Source organism: Hylobates moloch, unplaced genomic scaffold (assembly GCF_009828535.3).
Source record: "Hylobates moloch isolate HMO894 unplaced genomic scaffold, HMol_V3 SCAFFOLD_13, whole genome shotgun sequence".
Taxonomy (NCBI): Eukaryota; Metazoa; Chordata; class Mammalia; order Primates; family Hylobatidae; genus Hylobates; species Hylobates moloch.
In genome coordinates, this window is record NW_026652288.1 from 24,597,191 (window position 1) to 24,623,090 (window position 25,900).

A 25,900-nucleotide genomic window follows, 5' to 3' on the forward strand; every position below is an offset into this window, starting at 1 on the left:
AATGATCCATGCAAATGTTATTTGTAACTAGTCCTAAGAGAGTCCTCAGACCCATTAGGCCATCGTGAAGGAAAGTGGGTGAGGGGCGGGGAGGAATGGGAGCAGGGGTGCGAGGGTGCAGGGGCACCATGGCAGGGCTTCAGCACGGCTCGCCAGCTGAACGGGGAGCACCACAATCCCTTTCTTCCCTAAATGCAACTCAAAGCCTCAGGTGTTGTGCGTCACTAACCCTGCCGAGGAGGAAGATTCTAGAGCTCAGGGAAACAAAGTGAGGCCACCTAGGGCCACAGGGACATCCTAACCCCAAGTTCTCAATATGAAAGGAACCGAGCTTCATGCAGCTCACATGATCTGACCTAATGAAAGGACATACCTGGCTTCCTCCACTACAGTCATGCCAGCGGCCTTCTTCACCACGTCTCCCACCCACAACCAACTCTTCACTCATTCCTCCCAAAAACGGAGCATAAAGAGAAAAGACATTAAGTGAAAGGCCATTGCCAAAATGCAAAAAGGAAGGAAGGAAGGAAGGAAGGAAGGAGAGAGAGAGAGAGAGAAAGAAAGAAAGAGAGAAAGAAAGAAAAGAGGCAGAGAGAAATCTGGATCAAAAGTACACTATTCCACTATTCTAGCCGGGTGCGGTGGCTCACGCCTGTAATCCCAACACTTTGGAAGGCCCAAACGGGCAGATAACTTGAGATCAGGAGTTTGAGGCCAGCCTGACCAACATGGCGAAACTCCATCTCTACTAAAAATACAAAAATTTGCCAGGCGTGGTGGCACATGCCATACTACTGAGGCAGGAGAATCACTTGAACCTGGGAGGCAGAGGCTGCAGTGAGCCGAGATCGTGCCCCTGCACTCCAGCCTGAGCGACAGAGTGAAATTCCATCTCAAAAAAAAAAAGAAAAAAGTACATGATTCTTTGTCTCCGTGGAGAACTTCATGTGGAAAGCACATTCTCTCCAACATTTAGAAGGCAACCAAAAAAACGGTGATCCAGCTTGTAAGTTTCTTCTCTCTTTTTTTTTTTAGACAGCGTCTCTGTCGCCCAGGCTGGAATGCAGCAGCGCAATCTCGGCTCATTGCAACCTCTGCCTCCTGGGTTCAAGCGATTCTCCTGTCTCAGCCTCCCTAGTAGCTGGGATTACAGGCATGCACAACCACGTCCAGCTAATTTTGTATTTTTAGTAGAGACGGGGTTGCACCATGTTGACCAGGCTGGTCTTGAACTCCTGACCTCAGGTGATCCGCCTGCCTCAGCCTCCCAAAGTGTTAGGATTACAGATGTGAGCCAATGCGACTGGTCAGTTTCTTCTCTTTTGCCTCCTATGAGCCATTCCTCTATTGTGTTGTTTTTGCTTTTTCTCTGATTATTAGAGTTATTAACCAAAGCCCTGTCCAGCAAGCAAAGCCACGATCACTATAGAGAGATGGGAAGGTACAGTTTGGTTTTTCTTAGTTACTGTGGGGAAATGGTGAATAATTGAGAGTGTGTTCTTGCATTTTTTTTTTTTTTTTTTTTTTTTTGAGGCAGAGTCTTGCTCTGTCTCCCAGGCTGGAGTGCAGTGGCACAATCTCAGCTCACTACAAGCTCTGCCCCCCGGGTTCACGCCATTCCCCTGCCTCAGCCTCCAGAGTAGCTGGGACTACAGGCACCCGCCACCACGCTCGGCTGATTTTTTGTATTTTTAGTAGAGACAGGGTTTCACCATGTTAGCCAGGATGGTCTCGATCCCCTGACCTCATGATCCGCCTGCCTCGGCCTCCCAAAGTTCTGGGATTACAGGCGTGAGCCACTTTGTCCAGCCGTTTTTACATTTTTTAAGACAAAAATTGTCTAGGAAAGTTGAATATGGGTATTTATTAAACAGGGGCTGAGGGTCTGACACCCCAGTCAGGGGTTGGGAGACAATGATAGGGTGGATAGGGCCAAGAGGGAAGGGATGTCAGGGCCACCCCAACCAGGGAGGCAAGGGCAGGGCTTGAAGCCACCAGGCGCCCTTGAGACATCCTGGAAGGAGGCTGGAACTGCTCTTCCCTCCCTTGTGGTTGGGCCAGGCTTTTCTAAAATTCCTTATCAGAGCCAGTAATCATAACAATGACAGTGACAGCCAGAGCAACAACCATTTCTAGTGCTTGCTGCCTGTCCCACTGAAAAAGGTATTATTATCACACCCATTTTGCAGAAGGAGAAACCAGGCAAAGAGATTAAATAACTTACCCCAGATCTCACAGCTGGTAAGTGGGGGAGCTCCTGGTGATTCAAGTCGAATGACTATGACGCCAGTGCTTTGACCCAGAGTCCAAAGCAGAAAGCTACCCGGGGGAGGGCCGACCAAGACTCAGAAGGTCCCTTCACTACGCCATAATTGTAAAGGCCAGCAGGTCTGAGACACAATGGAAGGGATAGGAAACACCACCTGTAATCCCAGCACTTTGGGAGGCTGAGGTGGGTGGATCACCTGAGGTCAGGAGTTTGAGACCAGCCTGCCCAACATGGTGAAACCCCGTCTCTACTAAAACTACAAAAACTAGCCAGTTGTGGTGGTGCACGCCTGTAATCCCAGCTACTCGGGAGGCTGAAGCAGGCGAATCTCTTCTCCCAGGAGATGGAGGTTTCAGTGAGCTGAGATTATGCCACTGTACTCCAGCCTGGGTGAGAGAGTGAGACTGTGTTTCAAAAAAAATAAAAAGAACCATCCTAGATTGGGCTCTTCACTGAAATAAAGAGCAAATATCCCAAATTTGTCCCTGGAGATAAGCAATATGATATTAACAACTACAAGCCCAATTACAGGAGGGATGTGTATTCCAGAGCACTCAGTGCTGCACCAATGAAAGGTAAACTGTAAGCACGGGCAGGAGTAGAGCAAAAAGGCGCTGAAGGGTGAGGCTGTGTGCCACTCCTCGGGCTGGCTCCAGCTGACAGGGTTGTCCACAGTAGAAAATGTGCCTGTGGGCAGTGGGGTCGGCCCCCAGCCACACGTGGGAGGATGAACAACCCTCAGCATCATGCCATGCGCTTTGCTCAGATTCCCCTTCAGGAAATTACTGATTTGGTTTCTTAGGAATCGGCAGCAAATCTGCACCAAATGACACACATGGTATTACCACCCCCTGCTCCCACCCCGCTGCCCTCCAGAGAAGGTGGGAAGGTCCACCTACCATAAGCACGTTGGTGACCAGGCCTTGAGCAATCTGTCTTATAAGAATCAGGCTCAAGACTGGGTGTGGTGGCTCACGCCTATAATCTCAGCAGTTTGGGAGGCAGAGGCAGGTGGATCACTTGAGGTCAGGAGTTTGAGACCACCCTGGCCATCATGGTGAAACCCCATCTCTACTAAAAATACAAAAATTAGCCAGGCGTGGTGGCACGCACCTGTAATCCCAGCTACTCGGGAGGCTGAGGCAGGAGAATCACTTAAACCCAGGAGGCGCAGGTTACAGTGAGCCAGGATCGCACCACTGCACTCGAGAGCAAAACTCCATCTCAAAAAATAAAAATAAAAATGAAAAGAATCAGGCTCATGGGGATAAATTCCTCAGGGCCTGGTCCCCTTGGGTGAGAAACTGCCCTCAAGGGCAGTCCAGGAGCCCACCGAGAGCTGGACAGGCAGCTGTCGCAGTCTTCCACTACCAGATCTGACTCAGCTGACACCAAACTACACTTCCTGGAGACCAGTCCTGAAGTCACATGTGAACAACAAACCCCAGCCATGGAAATCTTGCGAAAGTTCAAGTACAGTCGCTGATGTGGGGGTTTTGAATGGAGCTCAAGAGAGGGGTAGATTTCTTCTGAAACAAGTCATTTACTTTCCTGTTTACAAGAAGGCAAGTGTTGTGGAGAAGAGGAAGGGGAAAAGGAAGGAAACGGTTTCATTTCTAATCAAAGCGAATTCCTTAGGAACCACAAAGAGGAATTTCCTAGAAGAAAGGACTGAAAACCTGCTCAGAAGAAGGAAGAAGCATCAGACAGAAAATGGCCAGGAGGGGAAAGGAGAGAGGGGATGGGCCTGCTGAAACAACAATAGCAAGTAAATAAAATGCAAGTGACACATAAAAAAAATCAATAAATTAAGAGTAGACAAGAACAGGAGCGGTAGCTCACGTCTGTAATCCCAGCACTTTGGGAGGCCGAGGTGAGCAGATCACTTGAGTTCAGGAGTTGGAGACCAGCCTGGCCAACATGGCGAAACCCCATCTCTACAAAAATACAAAAATTAGCCGGGCGTGGTGGTAAGCACCTGTAATCCCAGCTACTTGGGAGGCTAAGGCAGGAGAATCACTCGAGCCTAGGAGGCAGGGGTTGCAGTGAGCCGATATCATGCCACTGCACTCCAGCCTGGGCAACAGAATGAGACTCTCTCTCAAGAAAAAATACAAATAAAAATAAAAAAATTAAGAGTAGACAAATGAGCTGAGCGTGGTGGCTCACGCCTGTAATCCCAGCACTTTGGAAGGCCGAGGTGGGCAGATCACCTGAGGTCGGGAGTTCGAGACCAGCCTGGCCAATATGGAGAAACCCTGTCTCTAATAAAAATGCAAAAATTAGCTGGGCATGGTGGTGCATGCCTGTAACCCCAGCTACTCGGGAAGGCTGAGGCAGGAGAATCACTTGAACCTGGGAGGCAGAGGTTGCGGTGAGCTGAGATTGCACGATTGCACTCCAGCCTGGGCAACAAGAGCGAAACTCCGTCTCAAAAAAAAAAAAAAAAAAGTAGACAAATGCCCTACAGAAAAGGAATAATACAATATTCTGCAATATTATTCAGCATTTTATAATTTGAAATATTCTTAACAATAATCCTTTCACAATGAGGAAAAAGAGCTAGTTGATTACACAGAAAAGAGATGAAAAAAGGATAATGAAGAAACTTGGTCTGATTCATTCATAGTTCAAAGATCAGAGATGGTCTGCCAAGATTAAATGTAATAAAGAAATAACTAGCATCTGCACAGTGCTTTGTAGTTTAAAGTGCCTCTATACACATTATCCACCCCTCCCCAACCAGGTAACACAGTCACACTCCTGTGCCCTTGTTTGCCAGGTAGAACTATGGGAAGCAGTCCCTCACCTGGCACCACGGCCCCACCTTGGCTAGGCTTAAGTCTCCCCAATGCAAGAGCATCAATCGTGCAAAACACCATCAGACAGACACTGCTTAATGCTTCCTAATGGCCAATCTGCCCAGCACAGGCTACCTGGGACAATCATGGGTCCTGGCAGGAAGCAGGGGCAGGTTACAGATGTCCCATGCTGAGGACCCCCCAGCACACATCGGCCTGCTCCACGTGTTGGATTCTAAGCCCCCTTCCCTTTTGATTCTACACACTCTCCCCAGGCAATCCCTCAGCCTCCTTACAGTTTTAGGTGCCACTCGAATGCTGATGATTCTCAAATCTGCAACTCTAGACCTTTCTTCTCCAGATCTTGAGTACAAGGTCTGGTATACAGAAGGTGTCCGATAACTTTCCACTGAATAATCTGACAGTTCCACTTAGATGTCCCATGGGCACCTCAAACCAAACTCATCGTCTCCAGCCCCTACTTCCGTCCTGGTGGGTGGCCCTCATGGTGCCACGCCTGGACTCCCTCACCAGCCTCCTGCACGGTGTCGGCTTCATTCAGGTCCACCAACATGATCCCCCTAAATGCAAACCCAATCCTATCTGGTGTTTCTGAAGCTTGTGCACATGCAAATCTCCACCTCCTGGGAAAGGAATACAAACATCAGAGCCAAGCTGCCAACCTAAGCTGAGGAGAGAAAGGGGCAGGAATGGTGCTGAGGTCCATGATTAAGTCATACATCCTGTCACCTAGGGCAATGTCCTGGACACAGGGGCCGCTGCATGCTTGAGAAGATCAGAGAATGACTTCTCACCCGAATAAGGCAAGGCAAAGTCTATACAGATGAATTCTGACCCACCATTTCTCTCTGTACAATGCAGTTTCTGAAACTTTCTAAAAATCTTAGAAATGATGTATTGGATCCTACAGAGAATCAATACCTTGATGGAGTTAAAAACACTGGGCTCTGGGCCACATTTCTAACTTTTGAAGCATTCTATGGTCACAGAGTATTTTGGACCCTACCCAATCTCAAGGCTTTAATTAGTTCAGTCTCCCCAGCATTCCCCATGTGCCTCCTGGTTTCTCAGACAGCCTCAGAAGACAGCTGCTATCAATTCATTCCCTCCCTTACACACGCTACTCAAACATCAAAAGATAGAATCAATTTCCTCTTGCATCTGAGTTAGCTTTGACTTCTTGTAGCCGATAGTGATGAGCCTAACCTTTGAAAACTCTGATAGCTTCCACTTTCTCTGAGACCACCACCACCGTGCTGTGAGGAAGCCAGCTACATGGAGAGGTCAGGAGGAGGAGCTCTGAAGCTCCAGACATGAGTAAAGCCTTCTTAGAACTTGCCAGCATAGCCGGCAACTGAATGCCGCAGGTGAATGAAACAGCGCAGGTGGACAAATGAGTGACCCCAGCCCATGCCACGTGAAGCACAAAAACCACCCAGCTGAACAGTCAACCCACAGGATCATGAGAAACAATAAACTGTCATTCTTTTGTTTTTTTCTTTTTTGAGACCGGTCTTGCTCTGTCACCCAGGCTGGAGTGCAGTGGCACGATCATGGCTCATTGCAGCATCTGGGGCTCATAATCCTCCCACCTCAGCCTTCTGAGTAGCTGGGACTACTGGCACATGCTACCATGCCTGGCTGATTTTTGTACTGTTTGTAGAGACAGAGTTTGCCATGTTGCCCGGGTTTAAACTGTTACTCTTTAAAGCCCCAAAACTTTGGGGTTGTTTGTTACACAGCAGTGGATAACTAAAACACATGGTGAATAAATGGACATATATTCAGTAACACCGAGTAATGAGCCAACCCACATTACTGAATTTCCAAATATAATCCTTATTTGTTCAAACTTGTGTTATCCATTCCTGAGGAAAATGTTTTTAGATACTACACTCCACTTTATGCTAAATGTAATTTAATATTTCCTTTCTTTTCTTTTTTTTTTTTTTTTTTTTTTGTGAGACGGAGTCTCACTCTGTCACCAGGCACAATCTCAGCTCACTGCACTCTCTGCCTCCCGAGTTCAAGCAATTCTCCTGCCTCAGCCTCCCGAGTAGCTGGGACTACAGGCGTGCACCACCACGCCCGGCTGATTTTTTGTATTTTAATAGAGATAGGGTTTCACCATGTTGGCCAGGATGGTCTCGATCGCCTGACCTCGTGATCCGCCCACCTCGGCCTCCCAAAGTGATGGGATTACAGGTGTGAGCCACCGCGCCTGGCCTTAATATTTTCTTGATGAGTTGGTCACCATTATGCACATCAGTTACTACGCTGTCCTATAATGTAACAACGCCTCCTACAGCCACAGAAGGTGTATATGAGGGCTGTTGGTTGCAACACTCAACACCCCAGACATCTCTGCTCCTTGAAGATGCCCCCAGGAACACCTCCTCATCCCCCAAATTGCTCTTTCTAATGCTTGTGGGTTGAGAAACCAAAACCCTAACCCCGTTGGAACTATCTCAACAGGCTCTGAGGGAAGATCTAAGGGGTTCTTTTTTTTTTTTTGAGATGGGGTCTCACTGTTCCCCAGGCTGCAGTGGGGTGGTATGATCAGAGCTCACTGTAACTTCAAACTCCTGGGCTCAAGCCATCCTCCTCCCCAGCCTCCTGTACAAGACACACACCATCAGGCTGGGCGCGGTGGTTTATGCCTGTAATCCCAGCACTTTGGTAGGCCGAGGCAGGTGGATCACCTGAGGTCAGGAGTTCGAGACCAGCCTGGTCTGTGGCGAAACCCCGTCCCTACTAAAAATACAAAAAAAATTAGCCAAGCGTGGTGGTGGGTGCCTGAAATCCCAGCTACTCGGGAGGCTGAGGCAGGAGAATTGCTTGAACCTGGGAAGTGGAGGCTGCAGTGAACCAAGATAGCGTCATTGCACTCCAGCCTGGGCGACAGACTTAAAAACAAAAACAAAAACAAAAACAAACAAAAAAAAAACACACACACCACCAAGCCCAGCTGAATTTTTTTTGGTGGTTGTGTACGTGTGTGTGTGTGTGTGTGTGTGTGTGTGTATGAAGATGGGGTCTCATTATGTTGCCCAAGCTGGTCTTGAACTCCTGGCCTCAAGTGATATTCCTGCCTCAGCCTCCCAAAGTGCTGGGATTCCAGGCATGAGCTACTGGTCACCGCCTAATGGGTTCTTTCATGACTCCAATGAGAAGGAACTCCAAAATCCTACTGACCTGGGTTCCAATCCTGCTCTGCCTCTTACTAGCTATGTGGCCCTGGACAAGTCATTTCAGTCGTCACCCATTTCAGTTTCCTGATCTGTAAAATGGAAATATTTGCCTCTTGCCAGAAGGCACTAAACTGTAACAGAGCAAGAGCTCAGTAAACACAGCCACCTCCTCACTGTCCCTGCTCATGGGCCTCGACCTACGCACAATGTGTCTCTGAGTCTCAAGTGTTGGTGACAGCACATACCCGTGGAATCTATTATCAAGAATGTGTAATTTGGTGATGGCTGGGCGTGGTGGCTCACACCTGTAATCCAGCACTTTAGGAGGCTGAGGTGGGTGAACCGCCTGAGCTCAGGAGTTCAAGCCCAGCCTGGGCAACATGGGGAAACTCTGTCTCTATTTGAAAAAAAAAAGGAAGAAGAAAAAGAAAAAACAAAAAGAATGTGTAATTTGGTGGGGGGGGGCAGCCAGGGGCAGAGGGTGGTGTTGGAATGTTAATCCAGCATTAGACCACCCTCGTGGGATTTGCTGTTTGTTTATGAAGAAACTGCAGAATGCCAATAACCCTGGCATCCCAGTCATTCCATCTCACGGAGGGTTTACCCAGAAGGCTGGGCAGACCAAGCCCAGGAGTGAGCGTGCGTGTGTGTGTGTGTGTGTGTGTGTGTGACTGCCTGCATGCAGGTATAAAACTACCCAGTTACCCACCCCTGGGCTTCCGTTTCCTCTCTAGAAAAACTCGCTGACTATAAAGCGCTGATTTAAAATGATAAACACGAGGAGTCCAATGTTCACAGCAAAATGTCAGGGAAATAATGTGGATGAAAGGTGGGGCCTAAATTGCATATGCATGATGATGACAAACTGGGAAAGCTCTGTTTCCACACAGATCGGGGTCAGAAAAGGCCACGGAAAGCTGCGGCGGGGAAAGGACGGAGGGGCTGATTTTCTGCAAAGTTGTTTACATGCTCGATGACTGATTATTCCTCCTCACATGCAGTTGAATCTGATGGCCCTGTAGTCCCCTTCTACGCAGGTCATCATTGTTCTGGTCCCTGGACCCTCCACTGATGCCCATCTGCATACTCTCCACAGAGGGATGACGGCTTCTTTCCCGTCCCAGGTCAATGGAGGAGCCCAGGGCCAAAGAACCAGGACTGGCTTGAGTTTGCCTCCTCTTGCTCTGTGTCCTGCACACCTCTCCCCGCAGCCTGCTTCCTGAAGGCTGAAAGCCCCCAGGCCTGCTGCTTCCTGCCCACCGCACCCCACACCAGCTCCTGTCCCGATTCAGCCCCCTGCCTTTCTCACGTACTCCTGGCCACGTGCCCACAGGTAACATCGTCATGGGCTTCTCCCTTCTTTGCATCCAATTCCCATGGGGAGAAGGGGGTGCCTCCTGTTATACCTTAGGGACTGCCATCTCTTGGCACTGTTCAGCCACGTTGCTTAGCAAAGACATTTGGAGGCAGCCAGAAAAGGAGGAGGAGGCCCAGATGCCTGGGTTCCAGAGAGAGGCTTTCGGGGAAGCCCCCCCATCCCACCTTTCTCACTCACCAGTGACCCCTCCCCTGTAATCCAGCCCCACTGCCTCCTCTCAACCTCACTAAGCCTCAGTCCCCTCATCTCTGAAATGGAGCCAGTAACATCCAGGATTAAACAGGGTGAGGTGCATGCAACAGCCTCAGCTTCCTCTCACCCTCCCTACAGCAGCTCCCTCCAGCCCCTAGGAGCAAATGTTCCTTCACTAGGTGAATGATTGCTGTGTAATTTGCAGGTGTGAAAGGAACTGCACATCCTCAGCTTCCTCATGTTTTACTTGGTGGAAAAAGGTCTTAACAGGCTCTTCATTCCATGAGAGATTTTTGCTCCCAAATAGCCTTTCTGCTCTGAAGTAAGGGTACAAAATATTTGTCAGCAGTTCCTAGTCCCTACTCTGCCAAATGCTAAAGGCGCGCCCCCCCCAACACCCCCAACCATCCTGGCTGCCTTCCCCATTGTCCGCACTCATTGGCTGCTGGTCCTGCAGGTCCTGCAGGTCCTGGTCCTGAGCCCAGCCCCCTCCTTCCTCCTCATCCAGCCCAGGGGCAGTTTAGGGCAGTAAAGGGCAAGTTATTCCATAACAGGTCCTGGAGCAGGACCCAGGCCAGGGGAGCGAAATGGGCAAACACTGCCAGCCTCAGCTCCTCCTGATCCATCTGTCCTCCCTTCCGGCTGCTCTGGGCCTGTGTTGCCTCCTGGGATGGGGGACCCACAGAGCAGCAATCAGTGCTCCATGGAACACAGACAAATGAGCCCTGGGCTGGGAGTCAATGCCTGGGCTCCCGTCCTGTTTCTGCCACCGAAGTGCTGGGTGACAGTGAACCAGTTATCACCCATCTCTGTTTCGTCCTCTGTTTCCTCCTCTGGACAGTGGCTCACGCCTGTAATCCCAGCACTTTGGGAGGCCAAGGCAGGCGGATTACCTGAGGTCAGGAGTTCAAGACCAGCCTGGCCAACATGGTGAAATCCTATCTCTACTAGAAATACAAAAAAAAAAGCCAGGCGTGGTGGCGGCCACCTGTAATCCCAGGTACTTGGGAGGCTGAGGCAGGAGAATGACTTGAACCTGGGAGGAGGAGGTTGCAGTGAGCCAAGACTGTGCCATTGCACTCCAGCCTCAGAAATAAGAATGAAACTCTGTCTCAAAAAAAAAAAAAAAAGAACGGGAGACAGGCAGGGGCTAGAGGATGGGTCATGAGAACCACTGGCGAGGTCCCTGCCCATCCAAGGTGGCTCCCAGAACATCCTCCCCACCCCAGCACAGCCTGAGTGTCAGATGGCCTTACCCTCCTTATCCCCTGACCTTGCAGGCTGCAAGGCCCATGCTGCTCGGCAATATTCACTCATTAACTCATTGGTGGGGCCCCAGCCCCACCCCATCCCACACTCCCTGATCACCTGCTCTTCCTGTCAGAACCCCACCCACTGGCCTCCTGAGAGGAGCCCAGGACAGGTTGTCTGGCTGGCCTCTGACCTCTCAAGCTGCCAGCAGCCCCATGTGTACCTTCCGTCCTTCCCCACAGAGCCACGCGTGGGCATGGGGGGATAAGGGCTGCAGAGGAAGAAGACTTTTGACACTGGCAATGCTTCTTTATGCTGCCAGTGACAGCAGTAACAAAACCATAAAACTCACAAGACCCCAGAAATCCAGGTGTCTATTTCGAACTGGGAAACTTCGTTCATCCCCCACTGACCCTGGAGGGAGTCCCCAGCCAGAGACAACAGGGGTTGGGAGAGAGAAAGACAAGGGCAAGCACATGGGTAGGAGAAAGGCGGTGCCTGGGGTCTGGAGAAAGTTCTGGGACCTACCCTGACTAGAAGGGGCCTGGTCCCCTGGTTCTTGCATCCTATCCTCCAGCCCTTGCCCCCGATCCTTGATGGGACCCACATCGAGGGAGGCAACAGCAACAGGGGAGATGAATGACGCCTCACTCCACGGCTCAGGGGAGACTGCTGTTCCGGGTGTCTTTCCCCACAGCAACACAGGCTGCTGCAGCTTGTGTTTTTTGTTGTTGTTTTTGTTTTTGTTTGATGGAGTATCGCTCTGTCGCCCAGGCTGGAGTGCAGTGGTGTGATCTCGGCTCACTGCAACCTCTGCCTCCTAGGTTCAAGTGATTCTCCTGCCTCAATCTCCTGTGTAGCTGGGATTATAAGCGTGCCCCATCACGCCTGGCTAATTTTTGTATTTTTAGTAGAGACGGGGTTTTGCCATGTTGGCCAGGCTGGTCTCGAACTCCTGACCTCAGGTGATCCGCCCGCCTCAGCCTCCCAAAGTTCTGGGATTACAGGCGTGAGCCACCGCGCCTGACCCCATTTCCACCATCTTCAGAGGCCAAATGCCGGGATGCTGTGAGTTGAGGAAGACTCTAGTGGGTGGGCCTGGGAACCCAGGCACCTTTTAAAAAGTCACATCAGTCCCAAACCAGTGACTCAGAAGCTTCTGGAACACAGCCCACTGTAAGCTGGGGCCTCCTGCCTTCGATCTCAGGCTCCCAATCGGACCTTGAGAGCTCTCTGCCCCTCCTGCTCTGTTCCCAAAGCTGCCTCCCAGGCACTGCGTCCATGCCAAGGTCGGGCTCCCCCGGGATGCTAATATTTTTATTCTTGATCTCTATCTCTTTTTTTTTCTGTTTTCTAAGTTTTAGGGTTTTATGTCTTAGCAGTACCCAAAGGAGAACAATCATGAGTTTAGAAGTGATCTCCGAGTAGCCACGTGATGGGGCACCCGGGCCCCGGCCCAGCCCTGTGGCCACACCTTCTCAGTCCTTTTCCCTGGAAGCTCCAGGAGCCTCAAAATAAGCTCCTTGTCCACCTGAGGAGATGGAGCTAGAGAGACCAGTCATCCTCAGACCTTAGAACCTGGGACGCCCAGGCGCAGTGGCTCACGCCTGTAATCTCAGCACTTTGGGAGGCTGAGGCGGGCGGATTACGAGGTCAAGAGATCAAGACTATCCTGGCTAACATGGTGAAATCTTGTCTCTACTAAAAATACAAAAATTAGCCAGGTGTGGAGGCGCGTGCCTGTAATCTCAGCTACTTGGGAGGCTAAGGCAGAAGAATAGCTTGAACCTGGAAGGCGGAGGTTGCAGTGAGTTGAGATCGCGCCATTGCACTCCAGCCTGGCAACAGAGCGAGACTCCGTCTCAAAAAAAAAGAACCTGGGACTGGCTAATGCATGGCCTGAAGAGACATGACTGGTGTTTCCACCTAGTCGATGACCAGAAACTCACAGCCCCCTCTACAGAGATTTGGGGTGGGGACAGCAGGGCAGCACACAGCCACTGTGCCCAGGAGGTGGGGTGGGAAGCAAAGTTCCTTGCTCTCAGGCAGCTCTCAGTGCTCCATGGAACATACACAAATGAGCCCTGGGCTGGGGGTCAATGCCTGGGCTCCTGTCCTGTTTCTGCCACCAAAGTGCTGGGTGACAGTGAACCAGTTATCACCCATCTCTGTTTCCTCCTCTGTAAAATGGGGAGTCTGGACTAGATGCCCTGCCAGGCCCTGCCTATGTTAACATCCTCTACCCATTTCTAGAACAAATCAGCAGGATGAGGCATGAGTGGAGAAATTAGCAGAGGAGTGGAAGATTCTGTCTGTCCATCCTGGGCCTGCACATAGCACCTGGTCTCCAGGGCCCAGGCACTGACCTCCATGGCTGCCAGAGGCTCACGTCAGTCAGCAAGGATTCTGGGCACGCCCTGCCTCTCCTGACACCCAGAAGGTCACCGCTTCAGAGCTGACTCTACCCCAGCCCCACTAACCACAGAACAGAGCTGGCGTGGGAGTTAAGACATCTCTACCAGACAGAGCACTGCAGGGGCAGGAAGTGGGGGAGCCTCTCTTGACCATCATTGGCACGAGGCTGGCAGGCTGGGCACCAAACCCAGATGCAGACATCTCTGCCTCATTCTCTGGTCACCGGCTTGCTGGCTCCCCAGGGACACACACTGCCTACTGTCCCTCAGGTCTCCTGGTCTCTGCAGCCCCTGAGGGCCTGGCACTTGGTGGGAACACAATGCTATAATAGTTAAGCTGAGGCCGAAATTCCACCCCTTCCAGTAGAACGCGTGCTCCAGGACCAGCAGAATTCGTGCTTTAGGACCAGGAGACCCTACATCACAGTGGCCGGCATGACTGTCCCCATTTGCATCCCCACACCACACCTTCAGTGGGGAGACCACCATTCTCCACTTCATAGAACTCTCCAGGCACCCCGAGCTCCCAGAGGCAGGAAATACGACAACTGCGTCTTCCCTCTATGCAGCCCTTCACGTATCCTAATGCGCTTTCCCCCACATCTGCAATCCTGACAACAACCGTGTCATGCAGGCAGGGCAGATGTTATCCCCATTTGACAAAGGGGCACTGAGTCCACACAGCTAGTCAGTGCTGGGGAGAGATGGGAATTGAGAAGCCCTCTTCCCACGGGAGGCCCTCCTTGCCAGGGTCACTGACAGGGAATGGCCAGGACAATGCTGCCTCAAGACCAGCCCTGGGTGGGCCTTCCTGTCACACACTTAGACTGGGCACAGGTGAAGAGTGGCCCTGAGGCCCAATACCCTGACATCCTCCTTTCCCTGGGGCCAAGCACAGGCAGACTCCGGGCAATGGCACAGGGGTGCAAAGGCAGGGACTAGGGAGCGAGGTGAGAGCCCCGGAGGCCCCCAGGACACATTTTGACTCAAAGGCAAAGCAAAGAGCAACTCCAACAGGTCCCAAGTCAGTGAGAGCTGCTGGAGAGGATGCTGCGGGGGGACTGTGGGCAGGACTCACCTCCCGCAGCAGCTGCATCCCCTTCAGCTCCTCTTGCTGCTGCTGGGCCACGGTGACCCCCAGGACCAACGTGTGCACCACACAGGAGACCACGGAGATGATCACGATGGGGCTGAGGCTGAGGGGCAGCGTGATGAAGAAGGAGAAGACAAAGAACACCTGCCAGCCCACCGTGTCACTAGCTGCGTGGGTAGGCGCGAAGTTCAGGCCCAGGTAGGAGAAGATCTGGGCGGTTATGAGCAGCCACAGCACGTAGGGCACCACTCTGCGGGTGACCCGGTCCGGGAGCAGCCCCTTTTTGCAGAGCACGAAGAGGATGATGTCCAACACCAGTCCAATTCCAGCCATGGCGAGGGGAGCCAGCTTGTGGCTGGAGAAGACCACAGCACACATGACCACCACGTAGCAGTCAAAGAGGGCTGCAAAGACCACCAGCACCAGCAGGGTCTCGTGGCGCTGCCTTTTGAAGTAGGTCTGGTAGAGGTTCTCCAAGGACTCCGGCACGAAGGTCAGCCGCATGAAGCGAGGCAGGCACAGGCAGGAGCCCGAGTTCCGGACCGAGATTTCATGGGTCCGGCCCACCCGGCGGTCAGGGTCGGAGGGCAGGCTGACGGAGTACTCGGCTGAGTACTCGGCCGAGTATTCGGTCTCGGAGAAGCCCTGGTTCCTCGGCATCCTGGCTGGCGTCTGCTACTGGCCCTAGAGAAGTGGACTGGGAACGGAGGAAGAGCTCTGGACTGGGCCTCCTCTCAGGGCTCTCTGAGACCTGGGGAGTGCTGAGGGCCTCTTCTTGGCTGGTGCGGAGGGGAGGCCACCTCCAGCAGGAACGCGGAGCGGGTTTCCAGGGCACAGGTAGCACTGATCAGCTAGAACTGAAAAGGGCATTGCTGAGTAGAAACACCTCTTCCCTCCTACCTTGCGGTTTCCCCATGACCCGCCCTAACCCTCATAAAAGGATCTCTGCCGCAAGAGCCTCCCAATCCAGGGCCTTCCCTGCCACCCCCGGCTCACACCACCGCCCACCGCACGCACACTTAGTCCTGTCCACGCCAGACACTCAATTTCCTGTCCCTGGCTTGTGGAAGGGCCTAGCCGCCTCTCCATCCCTGGTAGCCGGTTTCTCTCTGTCATCTCTTCTTTCTCAGTCCCTGACTTCCTCACCTAAATTCCCTCCAGGCCCAGTCCTTAGAAGCTGGAAATAAAATGTGCCGGAAAGAAACCAGGACTATCCTGGGGATTCCTGAGCCTTCCTTCTGTTTACTTCCTTTTTCCACCAAGCCCTTGGAGACTCGGGCTCCGTTCCGGCCCCCTTCCCACGCTCGGGGCGCTGTCTTCCCCCCCGGAAGCCTGGCCCTACCCTTGCGTTTACCTGTGCGGGAACTCGGCCACCGCGTGCTCCGGGACGGTCCCCGCGCGGGCTGGGGCTGGAGAGCTCGGCGCGCCCGAGGGCTGCTTCCCACAGAGCCGTGCCGCCCCTCCAGCGCCGCGGGGCCCGGCCGGAGCGCGATCTCCCGCCGTCAGGCCCGGGATCCGACCGGGAGAGGCGCAGGGCTGCCCCTCAGCATCCGCGGGCGCCCGGCCGCAGGAGGAAAGAGGCGGCGGCGACGAGGGCTGGGAGATCCGGGGGCGCTGGCCCAGCGCGCCCGCCCTGGGGCTGAGGCTCGGGGGCCGGGGCCGTGCGGGGGCCGGCAGGCGCGGGCGGCGGCGAGCGCGGCTCTCCGGACCCCTCCCCTGCACCCGCGGCGGCGGCGGCTAGGGGCGCGCGCGGGGCCCTCCCCGGCGGGAGCGCGGGCCGAGCCCGGGGAAGCCCGCCAGCATCCTCTCGCCCGCCCGCGCCGAGCCGAGCCAGCCGAGTCCGGGCTCGGCGTGCTGCACAGCTATTCCCCGCGCGGCGCCGGCGGCTCCGGGGCCACGCGCGCTCCAGGCCCCGGGAGGCGGGAGGCGGGCGGGGCGGCCCCTCCCTCGCCCCAGTCACCGCCCTCTCGGCGGCGCGTTCCGGAGTGGGGCGGCGGGGGAGGCGCCGGGCGGCGGTCCCGGGACCCGCGCGGGCGAGAGCTGGAGGGGCCCGAGCGGCCCCCGATCCGGCGCGGGCGGCGGGCTGGGGCGATGGCCGCGTGGAAGCGCGGGCGTGGGCGTGGGCGTGGGCGGCGGGCGGCAGGGCTGGGGCGAATCCACGCCTTCCAGCGAGCAGGCCCGGTCTAGGAGGATGGAAGCCCGGGACGCGCCCGCCCGCAGGTGAGGCGCGCTCGGGGTACCCCGCCGCCCCCTCCTCCGCCGCGGCTTCCTTCCGGGCCGGCAGAGGCCAGGGCTCAGGTATGGGGACCGCTCCGCCGCGGGGCGCGTGGGGCCTAAGTATCCCCGCCCACCCCGGGAGCCCAGACTTCGGAGCGCCGGGCCTGAGCTTTCCGCAGAGGGGCCCGGCAGCGGAGCTCTGTCCTGCTCACAGGAGGGGGGTGGCGGTGGCCCGGTGGGCACCACACACGTGGAACTGGAAGTGTTCCTGAGACCATGCTTCGAAGAGATTTCCCGTGCACACTCTACCCATTTCAGCTGTGTTTAATTTCACAAACTCTCCCTTAAAGATGCGCATGCTCCTTTGAATAGTTAAACCTATCAGTCTCTTACGCCATAGTATAAATTATTTTCCTTGCATTTGACACAACACCGTGCTAAGATCAACTACAGGCTTTGGAAATTTAAATAAAGGAAGAGGAGAGAGATAGAATGTTTTGGGACAAAAGCACGTGTGGGAAGGTAAGTGCTGAGGACAGCCAGCAGCAATAGGGGGTCATCTCCCCTGGGGAGAGCTGAAGGAATGAACAGAGGGGAGAGAAACTTGGTTATCCAGACCCTGGATGGAGCTGCCTCCCCATGCCCCTGAGAGTTATCCGCCTTGCACCTCTTCCAGAACCTCAGGCATCACCTTGCATCCCTCGGGGAATGGATCCATTAGAGAGTCCATCCTGCCACTGCTGTTTCTACCATTCCCTCACGCTCTGTCTGAAAAGGCACCAACTTCAGCCCATACTTCTCAGGGCTTTGATTCCAAAGGTAGGGGGCCTAACATCAGATATAGGAGTTTGGTAATTTAAATAAAGCAAAACTTTGCCCCCATTGTTTTATTTTATTTCTATTTTTTATTTTTTCTACACTGAGTCTCACTCTGTCACCCAGGCTGGAGTGCAGTGTCGTGATCTCAGCTCACTGCAACCTCCGCCACCCAGGTTCACGTGATTCTCTTGCCTCAGCCTCCCGAGTACCTGGGATTACAGGCACACACCACCAAACCCGGGGTAATTTTTGTATTTTTAGTAGATGGAGTTTCACTGTGTTGGCTAGGCTGGTCTTGATCTCCTGACCTCAAGTGATCCGCCCACCTCAGCCTCCCAAAGTGCTGGGATTACAGGGATGAGCCACTGCTCTAGGCTGCCCCATTGTTTTAATTTGCTGGAGGTTTTTGGGGGGATTTTTTTTGGAGGGAGTTATTTGTGGTTTTTTGTTTTTTGTTTTTGTTTTTTAAAAAGGAAGGCATTTATTTATTTATTTATTTATTTATGAGACAGAGTCTCACTCTGTCGCCCAGGCTGGAGTGCAGTGGCCATCTCAGCTCGCTGCAACCTCCGCCCCTTGGGTTCAAGCAATTCTGCTGCCTCAGCCTCCCAAGGAGCTGGGATTATAGGCACCTGCCACCATGCCTGGCTAAATTTTGTATTTTTAGTAGAGACAGGGTTTCACCATGTTGGCCAGGTTGGTCTCAAACTCCTGACCTCAAGTGATCTGCCTGCCTCAGCCTCCCAAAGTGCTGGGAATACAGGTGTGAGCCATCATGCCTGGCCTTTGCTGGAGGTTTAAACATTTATTTTGAATTGTCACATGATGTTAAAGAGGACATGACTTTTATGTTTTACAAAGGGAGATGTAATGTACGGCAAGGCGCAGTGGCTCATGCCTGTAATCCCAGCACTTCGGGAGGCCGAGGCAGGCAGATCACTTGAGGTCAGGAGCTCGACACCAGCCTGGCTAACATGGCAAAACCCTATCTCTACCAAAAAATACAAAAATTAGCCGAGCGTGGTGGCGGGTGCCTGAAGTCCCAGCTACTCAGGAGGCTGAGGTGGGAGAATCGCCTGACCCTAGGAGGCAGAGGTTGCACTGAGCCAAGATCGTACCACTGCACTCCAGCTTGGGCAACAGAGTGAGACCCTATCTCCAAAAAAAGTGGGGGTGGGGGGAGAGATGTGCTAATGTTTTTCAAAAGGCTGATAAATCTTGTGCTTGGTCCTGCTTTGGCACAAGAGACACCGTGTTGCACCCTCTGTGGGTCCCTTCCCCTTTCTTGGCACACATGCCAGCCCTGTGATTCTCAGTGTGGCACCCTGTCCGCAAGGCCATGCCCAGCTCCTGAGCTGAGAGGGTTCTCTGCTGGGCCCTCTGCCACCACTCATGCCCCAGCCTCCCTTCCCCAACCACCATGAAGGGAGAGAGTTCCACACAGAGGCACCCTCGTATAAAAACAACAACAAATTGATCTCCTGCCTCTCCAGCCCCTGCGTGCTGGCTTTACTGTCCCACTCCCTGTTCTTCCACCATCCCTATCTCTCTGCTGTGGGCCCCTGTTCAGCGGGCACTGGGGAAACCAGAGGAGCCTGCCAGTTCTGCCAAGGCACCATGTTCACTCATGAGGCAGACCCTCAGGTGTACACAGGTTACAGTTGGGGGTGACTTCCGGCTGAGGTGATCAGAGACAGGGCCTTTCAGGGCAAGAGGGAAGGATCTGATGGGCCTGAAAGGCAGGCCTTCCAGGTGGCTGGAGCCTCCCCGCAAAGGCCCAGCCGCAGGAAGAACACAGCACATTCCCATCCCTGCTCCGCGTTCAGGGTTCTGGCACGGCCCTTCCCTGTGGATGTGGGAAACGCAGTGGGATAGCAGTAGTCCCTTGCGAGGACTCCCGGGGAGCCAGAAGCATCTGGGTGAATATTCCCGGGCAAGAGAGCTGCTTGACATCTTGCCACAGAGGAGATGAGGGAAAATGCCACGAGGGCCTCATCCATCTCACTCACAGTGGCTTCCCCAGTACCTGGCACCTAGTAGATACTCAAAAAATAGTAATTGAATGAATGGAAGTCTCCCTAAGAAGAAACAGTACTTTATAAAGGCACTGGCTGTCCCTGAAGGGACCAACTGGCCTCATTCCCTGATGCTGAGAATGTCCTGGTCCCAGGGCAATGAAAAATATCCACCCTCGAGTGAAAAGAGTGGGATTATGGGGGAGGTGTTTTCACTTTCCAAGCTATACATTTTGTATTGATGTAACCTGGACAACTAGCATGCTTCGCTTTTATAATCAAATGATACAGGAAATCTATACAGACACAACTCAGGACCTCAAATGGCTGCACGTGTGACTTGCCCCTGCGGCTTGTCCTAAAAGGAAGACAGAATCATAGACTTAGGTCGAAGCTTAGAGGGCATCCTGACCCCCGCAACCTCAACCCAGCATCTGCCTGGATGGGATGCCTCTTTGCTGAAGGCACCTTTTTGTTTGTGTGGTTCAAGACTAGAAGTGATGGCTGAGAATTGTTACTGGATAAACAAGAATGGTTTGGCCCCCCCAGGGAATGTGGTGGCTCTTGAATCCAGGAAACTATAGATCGGAGCAGAACTCTGTGTCCTGGGGGAAAACAGAAGTGGGAGAGAGAAGATCATTAGTTCCCCTGGTGCTGGGCACCAGGAGAGCCCTGTCTGGGGCCTGAAAGCAGAGCTTGAGACATGGCCTGCATGCAGGTGGTTTAACTGGGGAAGTTATTCCAGGGAAACAGAGCAGGAGCCTGGGAAGCTCAAAACAGAGAAGGCAGGAAAGCCGGTAAATACGAGGGTTTGTGACGAAGTTGGCCACTGGTGTGGGAGGGGGCCTTGATCCTGCTGGGACCCTCTGATGAGCCTTGCAGAAGGCACCTCAGAGCTTTCCACTGGAGGGCTGGCAGAGGTGGGTGTTCGTCCTTCTTCCATCCTTCCCTGTTGGTTAAGGGTCGCCAGTTGGGGTGTTCTCTCCCTGGCTCTTCCAAGTTTGTGCAAAGGAGGCTAAGCAGTGAGCAACTGGGCAGGATCCTCAGTGCAGATGCCTGGCAAGGTGCTGCTGGGGTGTGCCTGCAGCAGTAACAGGAGTAGACAGGGGGACCCAGGGGGACGTGGCATGTGATACTCAAGCATCCTGTGCAGGGCCCACACCCCTCATCCATTTCTGCTGGCTCAGAGGCTCAGCAGTTTGGATCCTGTCAGCTGGAGGAGAGGCCTGTGGTACCCTAGGGAAAGCTGGCTCTCTGGAATCAGAGAGATGAGAGCTGAGGACCTTGGATCAATTACTCAGCCCCACCCCCCAAACCTGTGTCTCTGTGGTGCAGCGACAGCACTAACCCCCAGTCAGGATCCTTGTCAGGAAGGAAGGGATTCATGGGTACCAACATGGTGGGCAGATCTCAACGGAACAAATCAACTGGAGTTACCATTATCTCACAGCAGACAGCTGAGCAGCCCTGAGCACTTCTGCCCCAGCGTGGCCTGCACGGCTGGCTGGCTGCCTGCCCCCAGTCCCCTCCATGGCTGCATCTGGGGTCCCGTGACTCCAGCGCAGTCTTCCTCTGACAGCATCGACGGCACTGGCCCATCTATCCCTGTGTCCTCCCTTCTTTGTCTCTGTCCCTGGTCTCTCCCTTCTTCTGCCCCGTGTTGGAGCCTCCCTGACTCTCACAGGTCACTCCTTGGGCACTGTGGATGGGTGTGAGAGCGTGTGTGCAGGGCTGTGAAGGTAAGGAGGGGTGTGAGGAATGTGTGTGGGTGTGAGAGTGGGGAGTGTGTGTGTGTGTGAGAGCGTTCCTTCACATTTGTGTGTATGAATGGATATGTGAGTGCATGTCTGAGAATGTACATTCACGTTGGCATGTGTGAGAATTGTACCTTCATGTTTGTGTGTGAGTGCGTGTGAGAACGTATGTTCGTGTTTGTGTATGTGGGTGGGTGTGTAAATGTGCATTTGCATTTGCGTGTGAGTGGGTATGTGAGTGCGAGTGTGTGAGAATGTAGCTGCATGTTTGTGTGTGAGTGGGTGTGTGTGATTGTGTGCGTGTGAGAATGTACCTTCGTGTTCGTGTGTGTGACTAGGTATGTGAGCATGATTGTGTGAGAATGTACTTCACGTTTGTGTGTGTGGGTGTGTGTGATTCTGTATGTGTGAGAGAATGTACCTTCATATTTGTGTGAGTGTAAGTAGGTGTGTGTGTGTGAGAACGTACCTTCATGTTTCTGTGTGGGTGTGTGTGATTGTGTATGAGAACGTACTTCACGTTTGTGTGGGTGTGTGTGATTGTGTGAGAACGTATCTTCATGTTTGTGTGTGTGTGATTGTGTGAGAATGCACCTTCACGTTTGTGTGAGTGGGTGTGTGAGTGTGATTGTGTCTGTGAGAATATACCTTCACGTTTGTGTGTGAATGGGTGTGTGATTGTGAGAACGTACCTTCGTGTGTGAGTGGGTATGTGTGATTGTATGTACTTTCACATTTGTGCGTGTGAATGGGTGTGTGTGATTGGGTGTAAGAATGTACCTTCATGTTTGTGTGGGTGTGTGAGCATGATTGTGTGTGAGACATACCTTCACGTTTGTGTGTGAATGTAAATGGGTATGATTGTGAGTGTGTGAGAACACACCTTTGCGTTTGTGTGTGATTCCGAGTGGTTGTGTGAGATTGTGAGAACGTACCTTCATGTTTGTGTGTGAGTGTGAGTGGGTGTGTGTGATTGTGAGAACGTACCTTCACGTTTGTGAGTGTGTATGATTGTGAGTGTGTGAAAATGAACCTTCACGTGTGTGTGTAAGTGTGCATGCATGTGCCTGGGTTGCCTCATCCGTCCTGGTGGGTGCCTGCCTCACCTCTTCCTCCCCTGTCCTCGCTCGGTGCCATCCTCACAGGACGTGGGCCCTGCTGGCTGCCCTTGGGTGCTATTTCTAGGCCCCTGACGCAGGCAGAGGGAAGCAGGCTGAGGATGCGCAGTGAAGACATCCAGGCACCGGTGTTGCTGGTGCTGGGCTTGGTTCCGGGTCTTTGCCCCTTGGCAGGTGTGAGCATCTCCTTGGGAGCAAGGACCAGGGTCCCCGGTTCCTCCTACCCAGTCTCTGAAACAGAGTGGCTATTCCACAATCTGTCATTGAAATAATGTCAACAGCACACTAGCCACAGTGCCAGTGACACCCATGGGCCCGATCCCCAGACAGCGGCAGCAGCTCCGCTTCCTGCACCCCTGCGCTGCCTTCTTCCCTTTGGTTTCCGCAGTGGGGACTCCCGGCGTCCCTGTTGTGCGGGTGGGGAAGCGAGAGTGCAGAGGCCTGAGGTAACTTGCTCCAGCCCCAGCTAGGAAGGGGCGGAGGCCCAGGCTCTGGCCACCCAGGAGTCCGGCTGTACCAGGAAGGTTCAGGAAGCTTCCTTTGCTTGTCACTGCTTCTCTGTAGCCAAGGGTGCCCTTGACCTCAGGGACTCAGAGTGAATCCTGGAGAGTCACAGCTCCCTGCTGGCAGTTGAAAGAGACTCCAAACACCATTCTGCTACAGCCCTGGTGGAGACATTGAGGCCCAGAGGGGTTAAATTTGGGGAGAGAAGGACACGTGCCCATGGAGCGTGAAACGGCATGTGAATGCTGAGTAATTCCGAGGACTTTGCAGGACGTCACGTTTCCAAAAGCGCGCGAGCCCTGCCCCTCCGGGAAGAGACACCATAGAAATGTGTGCTAACAAGCCTCCCTGCGGCCTGCGGGGGATAGGAGAGAGCAGGAAGCTTTCAGAACAACAAGAGTGGCTAGAAAAGGCCCAGGCTGGGAGGAGACGAACGGCCCAGCCCCAAGGTCTTTCTCATGGGTGGAAAGTCACCAGCACGCAGAAGAGCAAGGCTAAGAGAGCCTGGGGAGCTGGCACAGGTTCTCTGGTCTTAAAGACGCGTGTGATTAGATCCGGCTCACCGGGATATTCCAGGAGAATCTCTCCATCTCGAGGTCCCTCACTTAATCACGTTTGCAAAGTCACTTTTGCCATGTAAGCCATCATAGTCACAATTTCTGGGGGTTAGGGTGGTGACGTTTTGTGTGGACATGATTCTGCCTGTTACAGCAGGCTCCTAATGTGATATAGATCCCGGTAGTACTAGGACTTATCTTGATTCCTCCCATTAAAACTTTCTCTAATGTTTCTAATCTCGATGCTGAAATAAATGAGCCTTCGCCATGTTAAATTGGAGGAAAGGAAATCATCTCAAAGGTCTGTGAAAGGGTGATTTTTGAGAAGAAAGAGGCCCTATACATTTTTATTTTTATTTTTTGAGATGAAGTCTCACTGTTGTCGCCCAGGCTGGAATGCAAAGGCACGATCTCCACTCACTGCAACTGCCATCTCCTGAGTTCAAGTGATTCTCCTGCCTCAGCCTCCCAAGTAGCTGGGACTACAGGCATATGCCACCATGCCTGGCTAATTTTTGTATTTTTAGTAGAGATGGGGTTTCATCATGTTGGCCAGGCTGGTCTCAAACTCCTGACCTCAGGTGATCTGCCCGCCTCGGCCTCCCAAAGTGTTGGGATTACAGGCATGAGCCACCACGCCCGGACACCCTGGAAATCTTTTAATGCAAGGGAATGCTGTAGAAAGAACTCCCACCTGTGGTTCCTCACCACCCTCACCCCTTCCAAGTTACCCTCAGCTGCAACAGGCCAGATCCCTTGTTCCAGGAAGGCTGGTTGGGAACAAGAGGCCACCTGGAGTCAGCAGCTGAATGGATGCCTGAGGTTCATGGATTCTAAGACTTTTCCAAACCCCCTTTCTGCTGCCACTGGAATTGTCTCCCAGAAACACAATTCAGACTGTTTGATTTCCCAATTCTTTAGCATCCAGGCTTTTTCTTGGTTAGGCCCCAGCCTACTTATTCTCTCATATAATCTGCACACCAGTCATATGAGGTAAGTACAATTGCCATATCCATTTTACAGATGAAAACACGGAGATTAAAAAATATAACTGGCAAAGGGCACAGCCCACGTTTACACCCACGCCTCTGAATCCAAGGCCCGGCACTTAGACATTGTGGCCTGCTTGACATGCTGGATGCTTGCTAGAGGAATTGGGGGGCTTATGCCTTCTCCTCTGCTTGGATAGGGGCCAACTTAACTGTGGACCAGAAGGGGTGGGCCATGGGAAAGACAAAGCAGGAGGAGTTAGCAGTACTGGAGGGGAGGCAGGGCCTTTATCTTAGCGGCCCTGTCTGTTCAAATCCAGAGACATCTTCTCCACCCTGGGAGGCAGGAAAGCAGCCCAGTCAGAGAGGTGGAGCCCTGGACAGCAGATCTACAACAGGGCAACACCCAACCCTGGCCCAGGGGAGGCCTGCAGCCTGGCCGGGAAGGGCTCAGGCCAGCTTGATTAACATATTGCTGACCCAGCTGGGCGCGGTGGCTGATACCTGTAATCCCAGCACTTTGGGAGGCCGAGGTGGGCAGATCACGAGGTCAGGAGATCAAGACCATCCTGGCTAACATGGTGAAACCCCGTCTCTACTAAAAATACAAAAAATTAGCCAGGTGTGGTGGTGGGCACCTGTAGTCCCAGCTACTCGGGAGGCTGAGGCAGGAGAATGGTGTGAACCTGGGAGGCGGAGCTTGCAGTGAGCCGAGATTGTGCCACTGCACTCCAACCTGGGCGACAGAGCAAGACTCCATCTAAAAAACAAACAACAAAAACAACAACAACAACAACAACAAAAAACCATATTGCTGACCCATTTTCATATCTTAAAATTAGAAACAAAAGTACAAGCTCCGGCTATTCTATTTATCAAGTCAGAGCAGAGTGAGGCTGACATTTGTGGAAACTGAGGTATCTCTGCTCACCTTGGTCATTTAGGGCACCCTCTCCTTGTTCCCCTCTCAGTGTCCAGGTCTCCCCAGTTCTTGCCATCTTCCCTCTCTCCCATCTCAAAACACTGTGTCAGGACCAGATCCCAGAGAGTGCCCCACCTGGAGGTGATAATGATTTGAATGTTAAAGCTAGGTCTTTAATTCTGTTTCTTCATGCTCCCACTCCCAACCACTTAGGAAGTAGATCCAGAAATCAGGCAGTTGGGGCACAACAGATCAGTTTCAGATGGATGAAAGTTGATTTGGAGGCTGGGGCTTAGGTGTGTGGCCACAGCCTGAGATAATGCTTCACTTTGGACTTGAACTCCTCACCCCATCACAGGCATGTGGGTTGCCACAGGCCTCCCTGGAGGGTTGGA

At 53.0% G+C, this 25,900-nt stretch overlaps 1 protein-coding gene across 3 annotated transcripts in view; it reads right to left on the reverse strand.

Moving 5' to 3' along the window:
• ADCY3 (adenylate cyclase 3) overlaps positions 1-16,530 on the reverse strand; it is a 100,380-nt gene extending 83,850 nt beyond the window's left edge. For all 3 annotated transcript variants that reach the window (XM_058426447.1, XM_032172393.2, XM_032172392.2), the window contains exons 1-2: positions 15,965-16,530; positions 14,596-15,467 (exon numbers count right to left, since the gene is read on the reverse strand). In XM_058426447.1, the coding sequence (XP_058282430.1) occupies positions 14,596-15,270 (675 nt within the window). In that variant the 5' untranslated portion in view covers positions 15,271-15,467; positions 15,965-16,530. The remainder of the gene's footprint in view (positions 1-14,595; positions 15,468-15,964) is intronic.
• Positions 16,531-25,900: the final 9,370 nt, after the last annotated feature.